Source organism: Macrotis lagotis, chromosome 1, assembly GCF_037893015.1.
Source record: "Macrotis lagotis isolate mMagLag1 chromosome 1, bilby.v1.9.chrom.fasta, whole genome shotgun sequence".
NCBI lineage: Eukaryota > Metazoa > Chordata > Mammalia > Peramelemorphia > Peramelidae > Macrotis > Macrotis lagotis.
In genome coordinates this window covers 728,623,810-728,641,296 of record NC_133658.1, presented here as the reverse complement: position 1 = coordinate 728,641,296, position 17,487 = coordinate 728,623,810, and the positions used below count along the sequence as shown (strand labels likewise).

Sequence of the window (17,487 nt, the reverse complement as noted above, 5' to 3'; positions counted from 1 at the left end):
AAGTGCTGCGGCCATCGCTCCGCGCCTCGGCCCCGCCCCCCCTGCGGCCGGCCCGGCCGCGGCCGGAACCAGAGACGCCGCGAGCGCGGCGGAGCCATTCCGAGGCGACACGCGCAGGAAGGCGCTCCGCTCCCGGAGGAGGGGCGGCCCGGGGCTATACAACGTGAATCGAACGTCCGGGGAGGCCGCGCGAGGCGTGAGCTGGAGGCCGGGCCGGCGCCGGCGCGGGGATGGGCCCGGTGCGCACGCGGAGGCCGCGGAGATGAGGTGAGCGGGCCGCAGGGCGGCGTGGCGCGGCTCGGCGGGAGCGGGGCGGCCGGTGGCGCGCGGGTGAGGGAGCCGCAGGTGGGACCGGGCCGGCGCCGACCCGAGAGGTCACTCCTGAAGAGAAACCAGAGTCGGGGCCCTCCCCCGGGGCCCCCGTGGGCGCATCCGGGGGGGCCCGTGCGGGCCTGATGCCCGGAGCAGAATCGTCCCCCGTGCCCGGGGCACCTGGCATGACAGCGCGTGCCTCGCGGGAGTGGGGGGCACTGCCTGGAGCTGGGGCTCGGCCTCTTTGGTCCATTCGCTCGCTTTGCATCGAGTGATGCAGCCCTTCCTGCAGCCTGGGCTCTTTTACACTTAGAGAAACCGCCTGATTGCTGCCTGACCAGCTTTCCCGAGGGTGTGCCCTTAAAGTTTGAGAAGTACTAGTCCTAACGGTCCTGAGGTGCTCAGGGTCTGCGTTTCAGGATGTTCAAGATTGGCTTTTAATAATTCAGTCCATTATTAACCTTAGGGGGGGAGGAGGATCTTCAAGAAAAATAAAAAGATCACTGTGTAGATTTAGCTGATAAACTGGCATTCTTTCAAGATTGACAGAGGACCATTTTCCTTAAGAATGAATGACTTAAGAGGGCGGCCAGGTGGTGCAGTGGAAAAAACACCGGCCCTGGAGTCAGGAGTACCTGGGCTCAAATCCCCTCTCAGACACTTAATAATTACCTTAGCTGGGTGGCCTTGGGCAAGCCACGTAACCCCCATTGTCTTGAAAAAAACCTAAAAAAAAATCAATGACTAAGGCAGGGCAGCTAGGTGGCTCAGTGGATAGAGCCCTGGATTCAGGAGGGTCTGAATTCAAATTTGGCCACAGACACTTTAATTACCTAGCTGTGTGACCTTGGGCAAGCCACTCAACCCCAATGTCTTGCAAAAAAAAGGAATTAAATGACTTTTGTGAATTTTTAAGTCAATTTAGATACCTTTCAGAAATTTTAATTTTTCTCGATAAGTTTAGGGTATGAGCATTTATATAGAAACATAGGAAGTAAATTGAACTGATCCTACTTGTCTAGTATTGAGAGAAATGAATAGAGAAGGTGCCATTAAGACTGTGATTAAAGGCAAAATAATTTCCTCAAGTGTCAAATATTATGTCAAAGATACGGTTGAATTTCACTTTAACAATGAATTATTTTGGCACTAATACCTCTGAAATCTTTTCTACCTAAGAAATTTTGAGGATACCACCGGAATAGTACTTTTCAGAGTTTGAGAATTGCTAAGGACATTTCTTAGTGTTCCCTGGCATATTGCATGCATAAAAATTTGTATTATTTATATATATATATGTGTTTATATATATGTTTCTCATAATTTATGTAGATTACTTAACAACATTAAAAACAAACTTAAATATCTCATTCCTGTCTCAGAAAAGTAATACTATTAAGCCAGAGGAATTCTTAGGATGAACAGGTGCTCTATATATTCCTCCCCATCCAAAAATTGAAAACAGTTAAAGGAGAATTTTAAAACTTTTTTTCCAGCATAGTTACAGGATACTCATTTCAGTTTGTTAGTAGTATTAAACCATGCCTATCTTCAAATTCCATTCTCTAGTTTGCTTTTTTTGCTAAATGATAAAGCTCTTTTTAGGTTAAGTACTATACAAGATGTATGTTTTTAGAAATAAGCCTGTGGGGCAACAGAAAAGAACTTGCCCCATTCTCACAAGAAAAAAATTTATATAATTAATGCGACATGGGAATGTAAGAGATATGTGTCAGTTTCAATACAATTTTTTCTTCAAATTGTGATTTGGATAATAATTTCACAGATTTTATCTCAAGGTATTACTTAATTTTCAAATTATATTTAACACGACCTTTTTCTAAAATAAAAATGGCTTTTCTAAAAGTAAATTGGATTTTGACTTAACTGCCTGTTGACTTCTTTTTTTCCAGGGTTCATTGAAAAATCCTTAGTGATATTGACTAAGGACATATTGACAAGTTACATAAATTAGCCAATGACTCGGAATGATGGATTCCCAGAAGATTGGAAATGGTTTGCCAGTGATTGGACAAGACACTGGTATAGGGATATCTTCACTCCACATGGTGGGGTATTTGGGAAAAGTCAGTGACCTTGTTTTTCACTCTGTGCAAAGTTGTTTTTTCTTCTGTTTTTGATCCATTAATTAATTTGGTTTTTATTTTTACCAAATAACATTTTTATATAAATCATATTTTCCACGGAAATCTTATGGCAATGGCGAAAGATTATTTTTGTATATTTACCTCTGTTTTATTAACATTATAAAGTGTTTAGTCTCACAGAACTTACTATTTACTTTAAAAATCATGGAATTTGTTCATTGTTTATCACTTTTTCTTTGCAAATCAAAATGATGTAGTTTTAATATAAAAACCTTTAAAAATTACAATATTCTTTTTTAACCAGCAAATTAAATTTTAAATACTTATATGCATTTCTTTTATTTATCATGTTTAAAAACTATTACTAGTGTAACTGTTAGTTTTAGAATTGGAAAGATTTTCAAATGTAGTATTTCCATTTCTTTCTTTGATACTGAACAGGAATATATGCATTTTACATTGTTTTATTTCTTTCTCAGAAGTGTGATTCAACTAAAGTTACATCAGATGGGTACTGTCCAGCCTGTAGAGAGAAGGGAAAGATCAGAATTTTAAAATCTTATCGAATCAGTTTTCAAGAATCCATATCTTTGTGTGAAGATCCACAGGTAATGATTTATTTTTTAGAATTTTGTTGAAGTAGCACTCTTGTATTTGGAAACAGTAGATAATCTACATTTTTTGAACTTTTCTAGTAATTAGTCAACATTATTAAGGCCTACTGTATCCAGATGTAATACTTACTGGAATATTAAGATACAAATGAAATAACTTTTGTAATTTTAGTAATTTTGATAGTAATCCTTAAGTTTTTGAATGACCTTCAAAAACATACATGAGTGTATTACAGTAATTTATTTCTGTGTAATTCACCAAGTCATGAACAATTGTTTCCCCCATTGAAGGGGGGGAAAAACAATATTTCCCCCATCGAAGGGGAAAAAACCCCATAAAATCTTTTCTGTCAAATGATTTTTATATACTGTAATGCTCATACTGTTAATTCCACTCTACTAGTAAACTGGGTAAAAGAGAACTCCCAAGATATAAATATATAAATATATAGAAGAGAAAAATAATCTCTTTATTTTTGCAAACGTATTACAGTTTTTCCATTCTATTTTAATTTTACTTTGAATCATAATAAATTTTTTGTTGGCTATATACCACACATTTTAAAAGCAATTAAGTCTTTGCTGTGGAATTATTTGGAATAATTTTATTTGTATTTTGTTGAAATTGTATTAATACACCATGGAAATTGATAAGGACATGTTAAATCAAACAATTATTCACCTTCAAGGTAGAAAATAAGCAGAATTTCTTGAAAGGCAATGGAAAAAAAAACAGCTGTTGAGGGTATGGATCAGCCATAGCATAAAACCAGTTAATTTGTGCTCCAGAAATTGTGTAAAAGACATTATTGAAGGTATGTATGATCAGAAAAGGAAATAATCTGGTTATATAACAAGAATGAGATAAATAGACTACTTAAGTATAGTTAGTATCTCTGATAAAAGGTAAAGCCTAGAAAAGAATCCATGATAGGGAGGATGAATTCTTCATTTATACTGAAGAAATCAGAGATTTACTCTTCATTTTCTTCTTGTAATCATTTTCTTCTCCTTTGGTCTTCAGATTTGTTTAGTTTTTTTTTTTTAATTCTCCCTGTCCCCCAAGAGTATAACACCATGATATAAGGGTTTTTTTTTTAAATTAAAACTGTTGATTGCAATGTCATTATATTATCTAAATGTGGTTTTTCTTCGTATTCCTGAATAAGCCTATCATTAAGACTGTTAAGCTATGCAATTGTTTGCTTTGCAATTTTTAACCTTTTTGATTCTCCTTTCCCTCTTAGTGCATCTATCCATTGGGCTATAAGTCATTAGATAACATTATGGTTTCTGTTGATTTGGAAAATTATCAGCCTCCCCATAAACAGTCAAAGAGGAAGATCTTAGAAAGCAGCAGTGTTGCTACATCTTTGGAACCAAATTCAAAGGAAGATGGCAGCAACACTTTGTTCGACAGTGAGCATACTGTGAATGGTGAGCTTGCTCACAGACCTGATGGATATAATTTGTATAGAACTTCATCAGATTTACCTTTTGTGTTACAAGACTGGCAGCAGAATCCAAGCAGGGCATCTGAGTCTTTGCAGCAGAGTGAGGTTTTGGAAGCTGAAATTGCAGGCCAGACCACTGAAGATCATCCTTTGATTGTTGGCTCTCAGACTGAGAGTGCTCCAAAACCTGAAGCTGATGTGACTAAGTTAGGGATCCTGCTGGAGGATAGATGCCAGTTGTTTACTGAACCTGAATGTCTTCAGTGGAGAAACGCATATGCTCTTTGTTGGTTAGACTGTATTCTCTCAGCTTTAGTGCACTTGGAAGGATTAAAGAAAGCTGTGACTGAACTATATCCTAAAGAAGAATCTATGTTCCAACAGTTGTATACAAAGTATAATCAAGCGAATTTGCTTTTGACTACTCATCATTTGAATGGAGCTAAAGGTTAGTAACTTGTATTGTTTTTTTTTTTTGTTAGTTTTTAAATTATCAGAATATTAATACTAGCTCAAGACTTTGGAGAAGAGTAAGCATCCCAGTTACCACTCTTTTAACACCAGTAGACCCTTTTTTATGAACATCAGTTCCCTTTTTTTTACAATATTTGTCCTTTGAAGGTTAAGGTCTGTTTTTCTTGGTGATAGAGATAGAAGAAAAAGTAGGAATTGAGTGATTCTAACTTTTTGTCTTATTTCAATATATAGTATCTTTCCTAGTCACTGGTCCCATTTTTTCCCCTTTCATTTTCATATTTTAATTTTTTTTTTTAGGTTTTTGCAAGGCAAATGGGATTAAGTGGCTTGCCCAAGGCCACATGACTAGGTAATTATTAAGTGTCTGAGACTGGATTTGAACCCAAGTACTCCTGACTCCAGGACCGGTGCTTTATCCACTGTGCCACCTAGCTGCCCCGTATTTTAAATATTTTTAAAACCCTTTTTGTTACAAGGTTTTGTTTATCCTGAACCAGTTTTCACTATTCTTAGCTTTTTTTTGTATTTATCCTCAGTTATATGTCCTTCCTCTGTTTTTGGTGATAATAATTGAAATTTATATGGTATTTCAGTAAATGTTTTCCTCACAAGTATCATAGGAAACAGATAGGGCAAGTATTCTTGGCATTTTATCCAAGTAAGTTAAAGTTTGTAGAAGTTGTGACTCATCAGTGTTCATATGGTTAATAAGTGGCAAAGATAGTCTTCTGACTCCAGAAGTTCAGGATTCATTATTCTTTCCTCTATACCAGAATGCTTACCTTTTAAAAATCTTGAGTTCATCATTGAGCTTCCCTTCCTGGTCAGCTGATTTCTTTAAATTCTTCCCTTATTTCTTCCTGATTGACATTATTTGAAATTGTTATTAAAATTGCAATTTTTAAGAGCCTTTATACTCCTTTCTTTGAGAGTGGGTGGTAGCTGCTCTTTCAAAAGGTTTGGCTGCTGGGTAGAGTAACAATATTCCTAATTTTTACTCTAGCCCTGTTCTGTTTTCTTTGTTTCCTTGAGTGTAAATGATAGCTCTGTCATAAGGTATAGTTTCTGCCTTCTTCATGGAAATAATGTCACACCTATTGCATAATTATTCTGGGACTGAATTTTTTTCTTTACAACTACATTCTTTCTTTCATCAAACTCTTTACACAGACTTTGATTTCCCTTTGACACTTGATTTTCTTTGTGTCTTTTTCCTTCTGTTTGTCTAGTCACTGTTAAGTCTTTTGCAACAAGAAGTAGTATAAAGAGGCATGCCAAGTGCCTTAGCAGGAAATGTGTATAGCACATTCTTTGAAATTCTCCAGGACAAATCCCTCAACGTCCTTATTTCTCATGAAGGTAGTTCCTTTGACATTTTCCTGGAAATTTCATTTATAAACTGTCATAGAAGCAGAAGCATTGTAATCTTGTAATATCTGTTCTGGAAAAGTTCTGCTTATTTCTATAAAATCTTAAAAATTGGAAGGGATTTTAATGATCTAGTTTAGACTGTACTCAAACATTCCTGATAAAGTTCAGCATTTTAGGATGCTCCTTCCAATAAGAAGGAACTTACTACTTTATTTTAGGTAGTCCTAAAAATAAAAACAGTTCCCAAATGGAAGTTTTTCTTGATGTTAAACTAAAATCTGGGTCCCTTTGACTTTTCATACATTGGAACTAGTTCTGTCTTCTTGAGCTAGGCAGACTGATTCCTTTTCTAATTACTCGAAGACAACTTTTCTTTCTCTTCTTTACTTCCAGAAGTTTTATATTCAGGTTGTGTCCAGTTACATTCAGTTGTTACATGCCATAGCTTTCTAACCTCTCAATATCCATGTCATCTAGAAATAAATGAAGTAGTACTCTAGGTGTTCTTACCAGATCAAGGCTAGTTGCTTTTTTGTTCATGCATCCTGTTTTCCTCAGGTTTGGGGTGCTTAAGGGGCCACATTGATATAGGGAGCTCTTGTGAAATCTCCTACTAGCAATACAATTTAGCACTTGTTCTGCACATTATAATCTTATACAGTTGCCTTAGACACTAAAAGATGAGTGATTTTCCCAGAATCACACAACTAGAATATATCAAGGACAACAAGGGCAACACTGAAATCTTTCTGAAGCTGAGGTTGACTGCCTATATCCTAGTCCACATTTCTTTCCTTTTAGCTTAGACAAGTCTGTCCTCAAGAAAGGAATATTTTGGGAGTTGCAACATGTAGTTGAAATATCTAGAAACAATGTGTTTTATAGTTTACATATTTCACAAAAGTTATTCTTCAACATCAAGGAAATGAGCCTTTGTGAACTTAGACCAGCAAACCTCCCTGCAGCTCTAGTATAAGGACAGCAGTTAGGATTGAGAGCACTTGTTAGGAGCCAGGTGCAGAACTCCTTGAGAAGAAAGGGAGAATAACTTGAAATAACCTGAAAAAATAATTTGTAAATAACTGCCTCCGTTCTCTGGATAGGCTGTTAAAGTTGGATAGAATGATTTCAGGAGAGACTTGTACAAGTTAACAAAGTTCATTTTAAGGGCTTATTTTGTGCAGAGCAGATGCTGTATATAAAAAGGCAAAAATGAAACAGCCCTCCTAGAAGGGGGGGGTGGTATAGTCAGGGAATATAGCGTAATTAGCTAAATAAATGCATAATCATTTGAGGAGAGGAAAAAAACACATAGCTTATGGGAACAGGGAAGTCTTCAAGAGGGGATCCCTAAGATCTAAGTCTTAAAGATAAGGGTTCTGAAAAAGCAAAGATGAATGAAAGAAAAGTACAGTTATTAAGCTCTTTGTGCCTGGCTTTGTGCTTTAAAAAAGTAAAAAGGATCTTACATTCTAATAGGAAGGAGCAAAACATATAATGAAGTGGTATCCAGGAAAACAAAAGGGGCTTTGGTTTAGAAAGTTATAGGGATAGTGAGATTGACACATCCTTACCAGGAGTGATGACAGCTGTTTTGGTTATGGTTCAAGAACTGGAAGGGGAATGAGGATGTGAAATGGGGGGATTCCCATAGTGGCATGGCAGCTAGTGAAGAGGTGCAGTTAGTGAGAAGGGCACCAGAAGGTGAAAGAAAGCATGAATGGAGCTAATCTTCTGCAGACAGCCCAGAGTGGGAGACATGAGAGAATTAAATTAAATTTCTGGTTCTGGTAAAGAGGAAATTCATTTTAGGTATTGAGAACAGCTTGTATCAAGTACACAGAAAGGAGACGATAATTTATTTATCCTTTGGCTTTAGTTTAATGCTTTTTGTTTATATTATTATTATTATTATTGTGATTTTGTATAATGTTTTATTGGTTTTGCTCATTGTAGTCTGCATCAAGTCTCCTTTTCTCTGAATTCCTTATATTCCTTATTTCTTATGGTACAATACTATTACATGACACTCATGCCACAATTTAAGTTTCTTAATTGATGGGAAACCCACTTTTACCACTTTGTATTTTTAATTACAAAAATGTGCCAATCTGCATATTTTAATTATATAGTGAACCTTTTCCCTGCTGCATCAAAGAGTATGAACAGTTTGATGACTTTTCTTGCATAATTCCAAATGACTTTCCTAAATAGTTTGCACTTGTTCACAGTTCATTCATGAATCTTTCTTAGGTATTCATTATTTGTCATAGAGACAATTGCTGTTGAAGGTTTTTTAATATAAACGTATGGAATTGACAAAATCAGGTATTTTACCTAAGATATAGAGCAGTGGTTCTCAAACTTTACATTCTTTAATTATTGCAGGGTTTCTACCCCACCCCATTTTTACTTCTGTTTCTTGATATTTAATATACTCAAAATGAAAACTATATTAGTATTTGAAAATAATTTGGGTCTCATGTACTTCTGAAAAAGGATCTCAGGAACCCCCAAGTCTCTGGACCTCCCTTTATAACCTTTGGTATAGAGGATGGATTGGAGGAGGCAAAGAGATCAATGAGGAAGTAGTTTTGATAGTTCTGGAATGATGATGAGAGCTTGAACCAGAGTGGTCACAGTGTGAATGGATAGAGGGTTAGGAAAGATTTGGAAATCGAATGGTCAGGATTTAGTGATTGATTGGATATAATCGGATAAGAAAGAGAGAAACAGTCATAGATGATTCAGGGTGATAGGTAGTAGGAATCAGAAAGTTTAGAGAAGGGGTAAGTTTCAGGGGAAAGAAGAAGAGTTGGCATTTTGTCTATGGGCATCCAGGTGGTAAAAGTACAGTAAGCCGTTGATAATAGAGTATTAAGACATTAGAGGGCAGTTCAAATCCAGCCACAGAGAACTTAATAGCTGTGTGACCCTGGACAAGTTATTTAATCCTGTTTGCCTCAGTTTCATCAGCTGCAAGATATGCAGGAGAGGGAAATGGCAAACTACTCTAGTGTCTTTGTCAAGAAAACTCCACAAGAAATCATGAAGAATTTTGAACTGAAAGTGACTGAACAGCAATAATGTAGGACATTAGTGCTAGCTATATAGATTGAGAAGTTTTCTGCATAGAAAAGAATAGAATAGAGAAGTATGAGAGAGAGAGAGAGAGAGAGAGAGAGAGAGAGAACGAACCTAGGACAATGACTTAAAGAGCACATATTTATTTAAAGGGTAAGAAATGGATAGTAGTCCACCACTGGAGATTGATAAGGAGCTGCTGTAGGAGAAAGCAGTGTCATGAAAACTTAGGGGAAAAGAAATCTAGGTCGAGTCACCTGTCAAGATGATGACTGAAGAAAGACCATTGAGTTTATCAGTGATTTGAATGGTAAAATAAGCCAAATTGCAGAGGGTTGGTAAGTGAGAAGAGCAGATGGAGGTAGTTTGTCTTTATAGGAATTGGCAGCAAGAGGGAACAGAAATGAAGGATGATTACAAGAGAGAATAGTAGAGTCGAGGGATGTGTTTTTTTTAAAGCATGGGAATGATCTTAGTGGTGTTTTATAGACAGCACAAAAGGGAGTCATTTTATAGAAAGATAGTGAAAGTATGCATGTGTGATAGACATGGGGAGGGGAGGGGAATGAAACAGAAGAGAGGAAGCTCCTGGAAGGGGATAAGAAAGGATAAAGGTCATAGCACAAATAGGCAGAGATTAGAAAAGAGGATTGATTGACTCTGGAGTCTGAGGATCCCACAAGTCACTGAATGTCCTGGAACCTCAGTTTTGTCCTTTGTAAAATGAAGGGGAATTGGCAAACTAGTATCCCTTACATCTCCAGACCTGTGCTCTTAAGAGGGAAGAGGAGTCCTCTTCCTCAGACTGGACAAAGTAGAGAGCAAAGGGAAGCTGTAGAGAAGAGACTCTCCAAGAGATGACCTCCATTTTCTTTGTGAAGTAGGAGGTGAAGTCAGGGTGTAGTATAGAGGGACTTGAGAGAGGAAAAGTTTAAAACCAACTATTTCAATCAACAAACAATTTTTAAAAATAACATATTTTTTCCCAATTATATTTAAAAACAATTTTTTAATGTTCTTTTTTAAAAACATTTTTTTGAATTCCAAATTTTCTCTCTTTTCCCCTCCTCCTTTCAGGAATAAGTAATTTGTTATAGTATGTACTTTGATATAGTAAGCAATTTGATATAGATGATACATATCAATCATGCAAAACATTTCCATAGTAGTCAAGTTGTGAAAGAGAACATAGAAAAAACCCTACTGGAAAAAAATAGGATGCTTCAATCTGCATTCATACTCCATCAATTCTTCCTCTGTTAGCATTTTTCATCATGAGTCCTATAGATTGTCTTTGGATTACTATATCACTGAGAACTCATTCACAGTTGATCATAATACAGCATTACTGGTACTGTGGAGCATTATTGGTACTGTGGACAGTGTTCTCCTGGTTCTGCTCACTTCATTTTGTATCAGTTCATGAAAGTGTTTTCAGTTTTTTCTGAAAGCATTCTTGTCATCATTTCTTATAAAGCTTAATAGTATTTCATTACCATCATACGTTACAATTTTTTCAGCCTTTCCCCAATTGCTGAATATTCCCTCAATTTCAGATTCTTTGCCACCAAAAAAGAGATGTTATAAATATTGTTGTATGTATAGGTCCTTTTCCTATTTTTTTTAAATCTCTTTGGAATATAGATCTAGTAGTGATATTGCTGGATCAAAAGTTATGCATAGATTTGTTGTCCTTTGGACAAAGTCTTAAATTGCTCTCCAGAATGGTTGGATCAGTTCACGGTGTAGTAGTGTAATTTTCCCCCATCGCCTCCAAAATTCATCATTTTCCATTTTTGCCATTTTAGCCAATCTGATAGCTGTGAGGTGGTACCTCAGAGTTGTTTTAATTTGCCTTTCTCTGTTGGTAGTGATTTAGATTTTTTCATGATTGTAGATAGCTTTGATTTCTTTAAGTGGCTTGCTTAAGGCCACACAGCTAGGGATTAAGTGTCTGAGGCTGGATTTGAACTCAGGTACTCCTGACTCCACGGTCGGTGCTCTATCCACTGTGCCATCTAGCCACCCCAAGCTTTGATTTCTTCATATGAAAACCGCCTGTTTATATCATTTGATCATTTATGAATTGAGAATGTCTTATAAATTTCAATCATTCTCTATATATTTGGAAAATGAAACCTTTATCAGAAACATTTTGCTATAAAATTTTTCTTTAGCTTTTTTTTTCTTCATGTTTTTGCAAGGCAAATGGGGTTAATTGGCTTGCCCAAGGCCATATATAGCTAGGTAATTAAGTGTCTGAGGTGGGATTTGAACTCAGGTACTCCTGACTCCAGGGCCCGTGCTCTATCCACTGTGCCACCTTAGCCATCCCCTTTTTGTTTTTCTTCTTCTTGTAATCTTGGCTGCATTGATATTGTTTTTGCAAAACCTTTTTAATTTAATATAATCAGAATTCTTTGTTTTACCCTTGTAATGCTTTCCATCTAGTTTGAGTCTTCCCTTATCCATAAATGTGACTAGTAATTTATTCCATGTTTCCCTAATTTATGGTATCACCCTTTATATCTAAATCATGTATCTTGGAGTATGGTATGGACATTTATTAAGAATCTGTTTTGTACTAGATTTTGGAAATCTGAAAATGAAAAATGAAACTTCTTGCTCTCAAGTTTATATTCTTTCAAGGGAGACACATTTTGTGATTAAATACAAAATAATGATGAAGGACTACAAGGAATCAGAAAGACTTTATAGAAAAGGTTGTTTGAGCTGCATCATAAAGGAAGAGAGGAATTTAAGAGGTAATTAGGAGGGAATGCCTTCCAGGCTTGGGGATAAGCAATGCAAAGTCTTGAAGAGGCAATGTGGTGTCTGAGCAACAATCAGAAGGGCAGTTTGACTGGACCGTGGAGTTTAAGAGAGGGAATAATATATATAAAATGAGATTGAAAAGATAGGTTGGGATCATAAAGAACTTTAAAGGCCAAAGCTGTTGGTATTTTATCCTAGATAAATAGAGACCACTGGAGTTTGATTAGGGGAGTGACCTGGTCAGATCTTAGGAGAAAATTGCTTTTGACATTTGTATATATAAAGTAGAGGAGATTTGAAGCAGGGAGATCAATTGGTAAGCCATTCCCTCAGTCCAGGTGAAGGATAACAAGAATCAACTAAAGCTCTATATGGTAGTGACTGTGGGAATGCTGTGGAAGACATGGATGCTGGCGAGATGTTACGGAGTTAGAAAAGGAAAGATGTGGCAGTTGAGTGGGCAGCTGAGGGAAAAAGGAGAAGTCTAGAGAAATACAAAGGATACAAACCTGGGGTATTATATTGATGGTACCCTCTTCAGAAATAGGAAGGAAAGAAAACAAGTATTTCTGAAATGCCGCTAATGTGCCCGGTACTGATTCTATTAGGAGAGACTATGTCCTAGGCGTATATACAGTGAAAAGGCATGGAGATGAGAAGTGGAGTATAATATATGAGGAACACTCAATCAGGTCAATTTGATTGAACCATGGAGTTCAAGAGAGGGAACAAATAACTCTTTTTTATAAAAGAAAGATTTTATTCATTTTGAATTTTACAATTTTCCCCTTAATCTTGTTTCCCTCTCCCCACCCCCCACAGAAGGCAGCCTGTTAGTCTTTACATTGTTTCCATGGTATACATTGATCTAAGTTGAATATGATGAGAGAGAAATCATATCTTAAGGAAGAAAAATAAAGTATAAGAGATAACAAAATTACATAAGATACTGTTTTTTTTTTTAATTAAAAGTAATAGTCTTTGGTCTTTGTTCAAGCTCCACACTTCTTTCTCTGGATGCAGATAGTATTCTCCAATGCAACTACTCCAAAATTGTGCCTGATCGAGGTACTGATGGAATGAGCAAGTCCATTAAGTTTGATCATCACCCCCATGTTGCCGTTATGGTGTATGATGTTCTTCTGGTTCTGCTCATCTTGCTCAGCATCAGTTCATGCAAATCCTTTCAGGTTTCCCTGAAGGGAACAAATAACTTTACACATTTCATTTGATCCTCATGATAATAGTGGGAGGGGCACCATTAGTCCAATATAATACCCATTTTAAGGCTAAGAAGCTGAGGGAGGAAATGATTAAGTAATTTGCTCAAGATCACATAAGTAATTGTCTGAGGTCAAATATGAACTCAGGTTTTCTTGATTCCAGGCAGGCCATTTGTTCTATCCACTATGCCCCCTAGCTGCTTCTAAAGTCAAGTGGTTATCTCTAACTTAAGCAAAATAAGCAAGGTCATCTAAAGCAAAGTTTTGAGAATTTTTGAGTTCTTAGTTATTTTATTTAAAGAAAGTGATCAAGAATGTTAAACAGTTGGGAGGAGGTCAAGGACAGAGGCAACCGTCAGGGAACATAGGAATTAGAATGGTACGGTGATTTTTCCTTACCCTAAGTCTAGATAGAATTGAAAGCCTTGAGGGAGGGGGGCAGCTAGATGGTGCAGTGAATAGAGCACTGGCCCTGGAGTCAGGAGGACCTGAGTACAAATCCAGCCTCACACATTTAATAATTACTACCTAGCTGTGTGACCTTGGGCAAGTCATTTAACCCCATTGCCTTGCCAAAAAAAAAAGGAAAGCCTTAGGGTAAGGATTAATCTTATACTTTCATTTAGCTCCCACATTCTTTTCCACAAAAGACTTTGCCAGAAGCCTTGGTAAAAGTCTATTTTGCTATATCATGGTTTCCCCCAAGTTACCACTCTAGTAATATTTTTAAAAAGTGAAATTTGGTTGATATGAATTTTAAAAAAAGCTTTGATACTTTAATTTTTACATCACTCATATTTCCCCATAAATTCCTTCCCTCAGACCTCCTGGAGAGCTATTTATTTTAGCAGAAAATAAGAGAAGCAGTTAACTAACCAAGACATCAAACTGTATTTTCAACTCTTCTTTTATATATTTTTAACAGTGAAGTTCATCTGCTACCTGTTCCCCTTTACCCTTTCTTCCATGTTTATTTGAATCTAACTTCAGACCCTTGTCACTTATTAACTGTGTGACCTAGGGTAAGTCACTTAACCTGATTGCTCCCAGCCAGGGTTTTTTCCAGTTGTCCTGCTCCATATCTGGCCACTGGACCCAGATGGCTCTGGAGAAGAAAGTAAGACTGGTGACTTAGCATAGCACCCCCTCATTCAAATCTAATTCATGTTCTTGTCATGACATCACCTTCCTGATGTTGTAGTTTTATTTGAGAACGAGGGACAAACATCATTTATCAGAGACTTGCCAAGGATCACACAGCTAGGTAATTATTAAGTATCTGAGGCTGAATTTGAAGTCAGGTCTTCCTGACTCCATGGCCAGTACTCTATCCACTGTGCCCACCTAGCTGCCTCAGACATCATATTCCTAACATACCCCAGTTACTAGAAATATCAAACTCCACCTATTTTTTCCTCTTTACAATAGGGGATTGCATCCTCAGAATAATCCATCCCAGCCCCCTCAGGACCTCTCTTTTTCTTAAATAACTCTTGTCTTGATACAATCTAGACTGTAATTCATTAGTACTTGAATGTCTTTCTGAATGCATGCTCTGAATTTTGACTGTAATCTATTTATGAAATTTTCTTTTGGGGTTTCTTTCAGAGTGTGATCAATAAATTTCTCTTTATTTTACTGTAACAGATCTGGGCAGTTTTCATTCTTGATTTCTTAAATATGTAATCTAAGCTTTTTTTTAAAATATAGTTTTTATTGAGTTTGCTATTTCTTAAATTATCTCAACTTATTTTCCAAGTTGGTTTTTGATATTAGATATCATAGATTATTTTTTATTTTGTCAGGTTTTTTTGTATTTTCCTATTTATTGTTGTCTCATGAAGTCATTGATTTCTTTTTGATTTAGTCTAATTTTCAGGCATTCTATTTTTAGAGCTGTTCTGAACTATTTTTATATTTTTCTCCACTGCTTTTATTTTTTTAAAGGTTTTATTTATTTTGAGTTTTACAATTTTTCTCCTAATCTTGCTTCTCTCCCCCCCCCCACCTTCACAAAAAGCAATTTGCCAGTTTTTACATTGTTTCCATGGTATACACTGATCCAAATTGATGTGATGAGAGAGAAATCATCCTTAAGGAAGAAAAATAAAGTATAAGAGATAATAGCAAGATTATATAATAAGATATCAGTTTTTTTTTTCTAAATTAATGGTAATAATCCTTGGTCTTTGTGCAAGCTCCACAATTCTTTTCTCTGGATACAGATGGTATTCTCCATCACAGATAGGCCAAAATTGTCCTGGATTGTTGCACTGATGGAATGAGCAAATCCGTCAAGGTTGATGATCACCCCCATGTTGCTGTTAGGGTGTGCTGTGTTTTTCTGGTTCTGCTCATCTCGCTCAGCAACAGTTCATGCAAATCCTTCTATTCTTCCCTGAATTTCCATCCCTTCTGGTTTCTAATAGAACAGTAGTGTTCCATGACATACATATACCACAGTTTGCTAATCCATTCCCCAATTGAAGGACATTTACTTGATTTCCAATTCTTTGCCACCACAAACAGGACTGCCATGAATATTTTTGTACAAGTGATGCTTTTACCCGTTTTTATCATCTCTTCAGGGTACAGACCAAGTAGTGGTATTGCTGGATCAAAGGGTATGCATATTTTTGTTGCCCTTTGGGCGTATTTCCAAATTGCTCTCCAGAAAGGTTGTATGAGTTCACAGCTCCAACAATGTATTAGTGTCCCAGATTTCCCACATCCCTTCCAACATTGATAATTGTCCTTTCTGGTCATTGGCCAGTCTGAGAAGTGTGAGGTGGTACCTCAGAGATGCTTTAATTTGCATTTCTGTAATAAGTAATGATTTAGAACAATTTTTCATATGACTGTGGATCGCTTTGACTTCCTCATCTGTAAATTGCCTTTGCATATCCTTTGACCATTTGTCAACTGGGGAATGGCTTTTTTTTAAGAATTTGACTCAATTCTCTGTATATTTTAGAAATGAGTCCTCTGTCAGAAATACTAGTTGTAAAGATTGTTTCCTAGTTTACTACATTTCTTTTGATCTTGGTTACAGTGGTTTTGTCTGTGCAAAAGCTTTTTAATCTAATGTAATCGAAGTCATTTAGTTTTTTAAAGTGATGGTCTTCATCTCTTCCTTTGGTCATAAACTGCTTCCTTTTCCATAGATCTGACAGGTAAACTCCTTGATCTTCTAGTTTGCTTATAATATTGTTTTGTATGTCTAAATCCTGTATCCATTTGGATCTTATCTTGGTATAGGGTGTGATGTGTTGGTCCAATCTAACTTTCTTCCATACTAACTTCCAATTTTCCCAGCAGTTTTATTAAAGAGAGAGTTTTTAATCCCAATAGGTGGATTCTTTGGGTTTGTCAAACAACAGATTACTATAATCGTTTCCTGCTATTGCTCCTAGTCTATTCCACTGGTCTACCACTCTATTTCTTAGCTAGTACCAGACAGTTTTGATGACTGATGCTTTATAATATAATTTTAGATCTGGTAGGGCTAAGCCACCTTCTTTTGCACTTTTTTTCATTAAATCTCTGGAAATTCTTGACTTTTTATTTCTCCATATGAATTTATTTAATACTTTTTTTACCCATTAAAGTAATTTTTTGGAATTTTGATTGGTAGGGCACTAAACAGGTAGTTTAGTTTTGGTAGAATTTTCTTTTTTTATGTTTTTTTTTTTTTGCAAGGCAAATGGGGTTAAGTGGCTTGCCCAAGGCCACACAGCTAGGTAATTATTAAGTGTCTTGAGACTGGATTTGAACCCAAGTACTCCTGACTCCAGGGCCGGTGCTTTATCCACTATGCCACCTAGCCACCCTAGAATTGTCATTTTTATTATATTAGCTTGACCTATCCATGAGCAGTTGATGTTTGCCCAGTTATTTAAATCTGATTTTATTTATGTGAGAAGTGTTTTGTAACTGTTTTCAAAAAGTTTCTGAGTCTGCCTTGGCAAATAGACTCCCAGGTATTTTATATTGTCTGAGGTTATTTTGAATGGGATTTCTCTTTCTAGCTCTTTCTGCTGTATCTTACTACTCATATATAGAAAAGTTG

The 17,487-nt window shown here is 36.7% G+C and overlaps 1 protein-coding gene across 3 annotated transcripts in view; it reads left to right on the top strand.

The window, feature by feature from the left end:
* The first annotated feature begins 207 nt into the window (after positions 1-207).
* USPL1 (ubiquitin specific peptidase like 1) overlaps positions 208-17,487 on the top strand; it is a 50,960-nt gene continuing 33,680 nt past the window's right edge. Inside the window, exons 1-4 of one of the 3 annotated variants that reach the window (XM_074216111.1) lie at positions 208-267; positions 2,226-2,399; positions 2,900-3,028; positions 4,282-4,936. In XM_074216111.1, the coding sequence (XP_074072212.1) occupies positions 2,301-2,399; positions 2,900-3,028; positions 4,282-4,936 (883 nt within the window). In that variant the 5' untranslated portion in view covers positions 208-267; positions 2,226-2,300. Of the gene's footprint in view, positions 268-514; positions 2,400-2,899; positions 3,029-4,281; positions 4,937-17,487 lie in introns of those variants that run through there. The other 2 variants (XM_074216110.1, XM_074216112.1) reach the window with 2 other exon arrangements.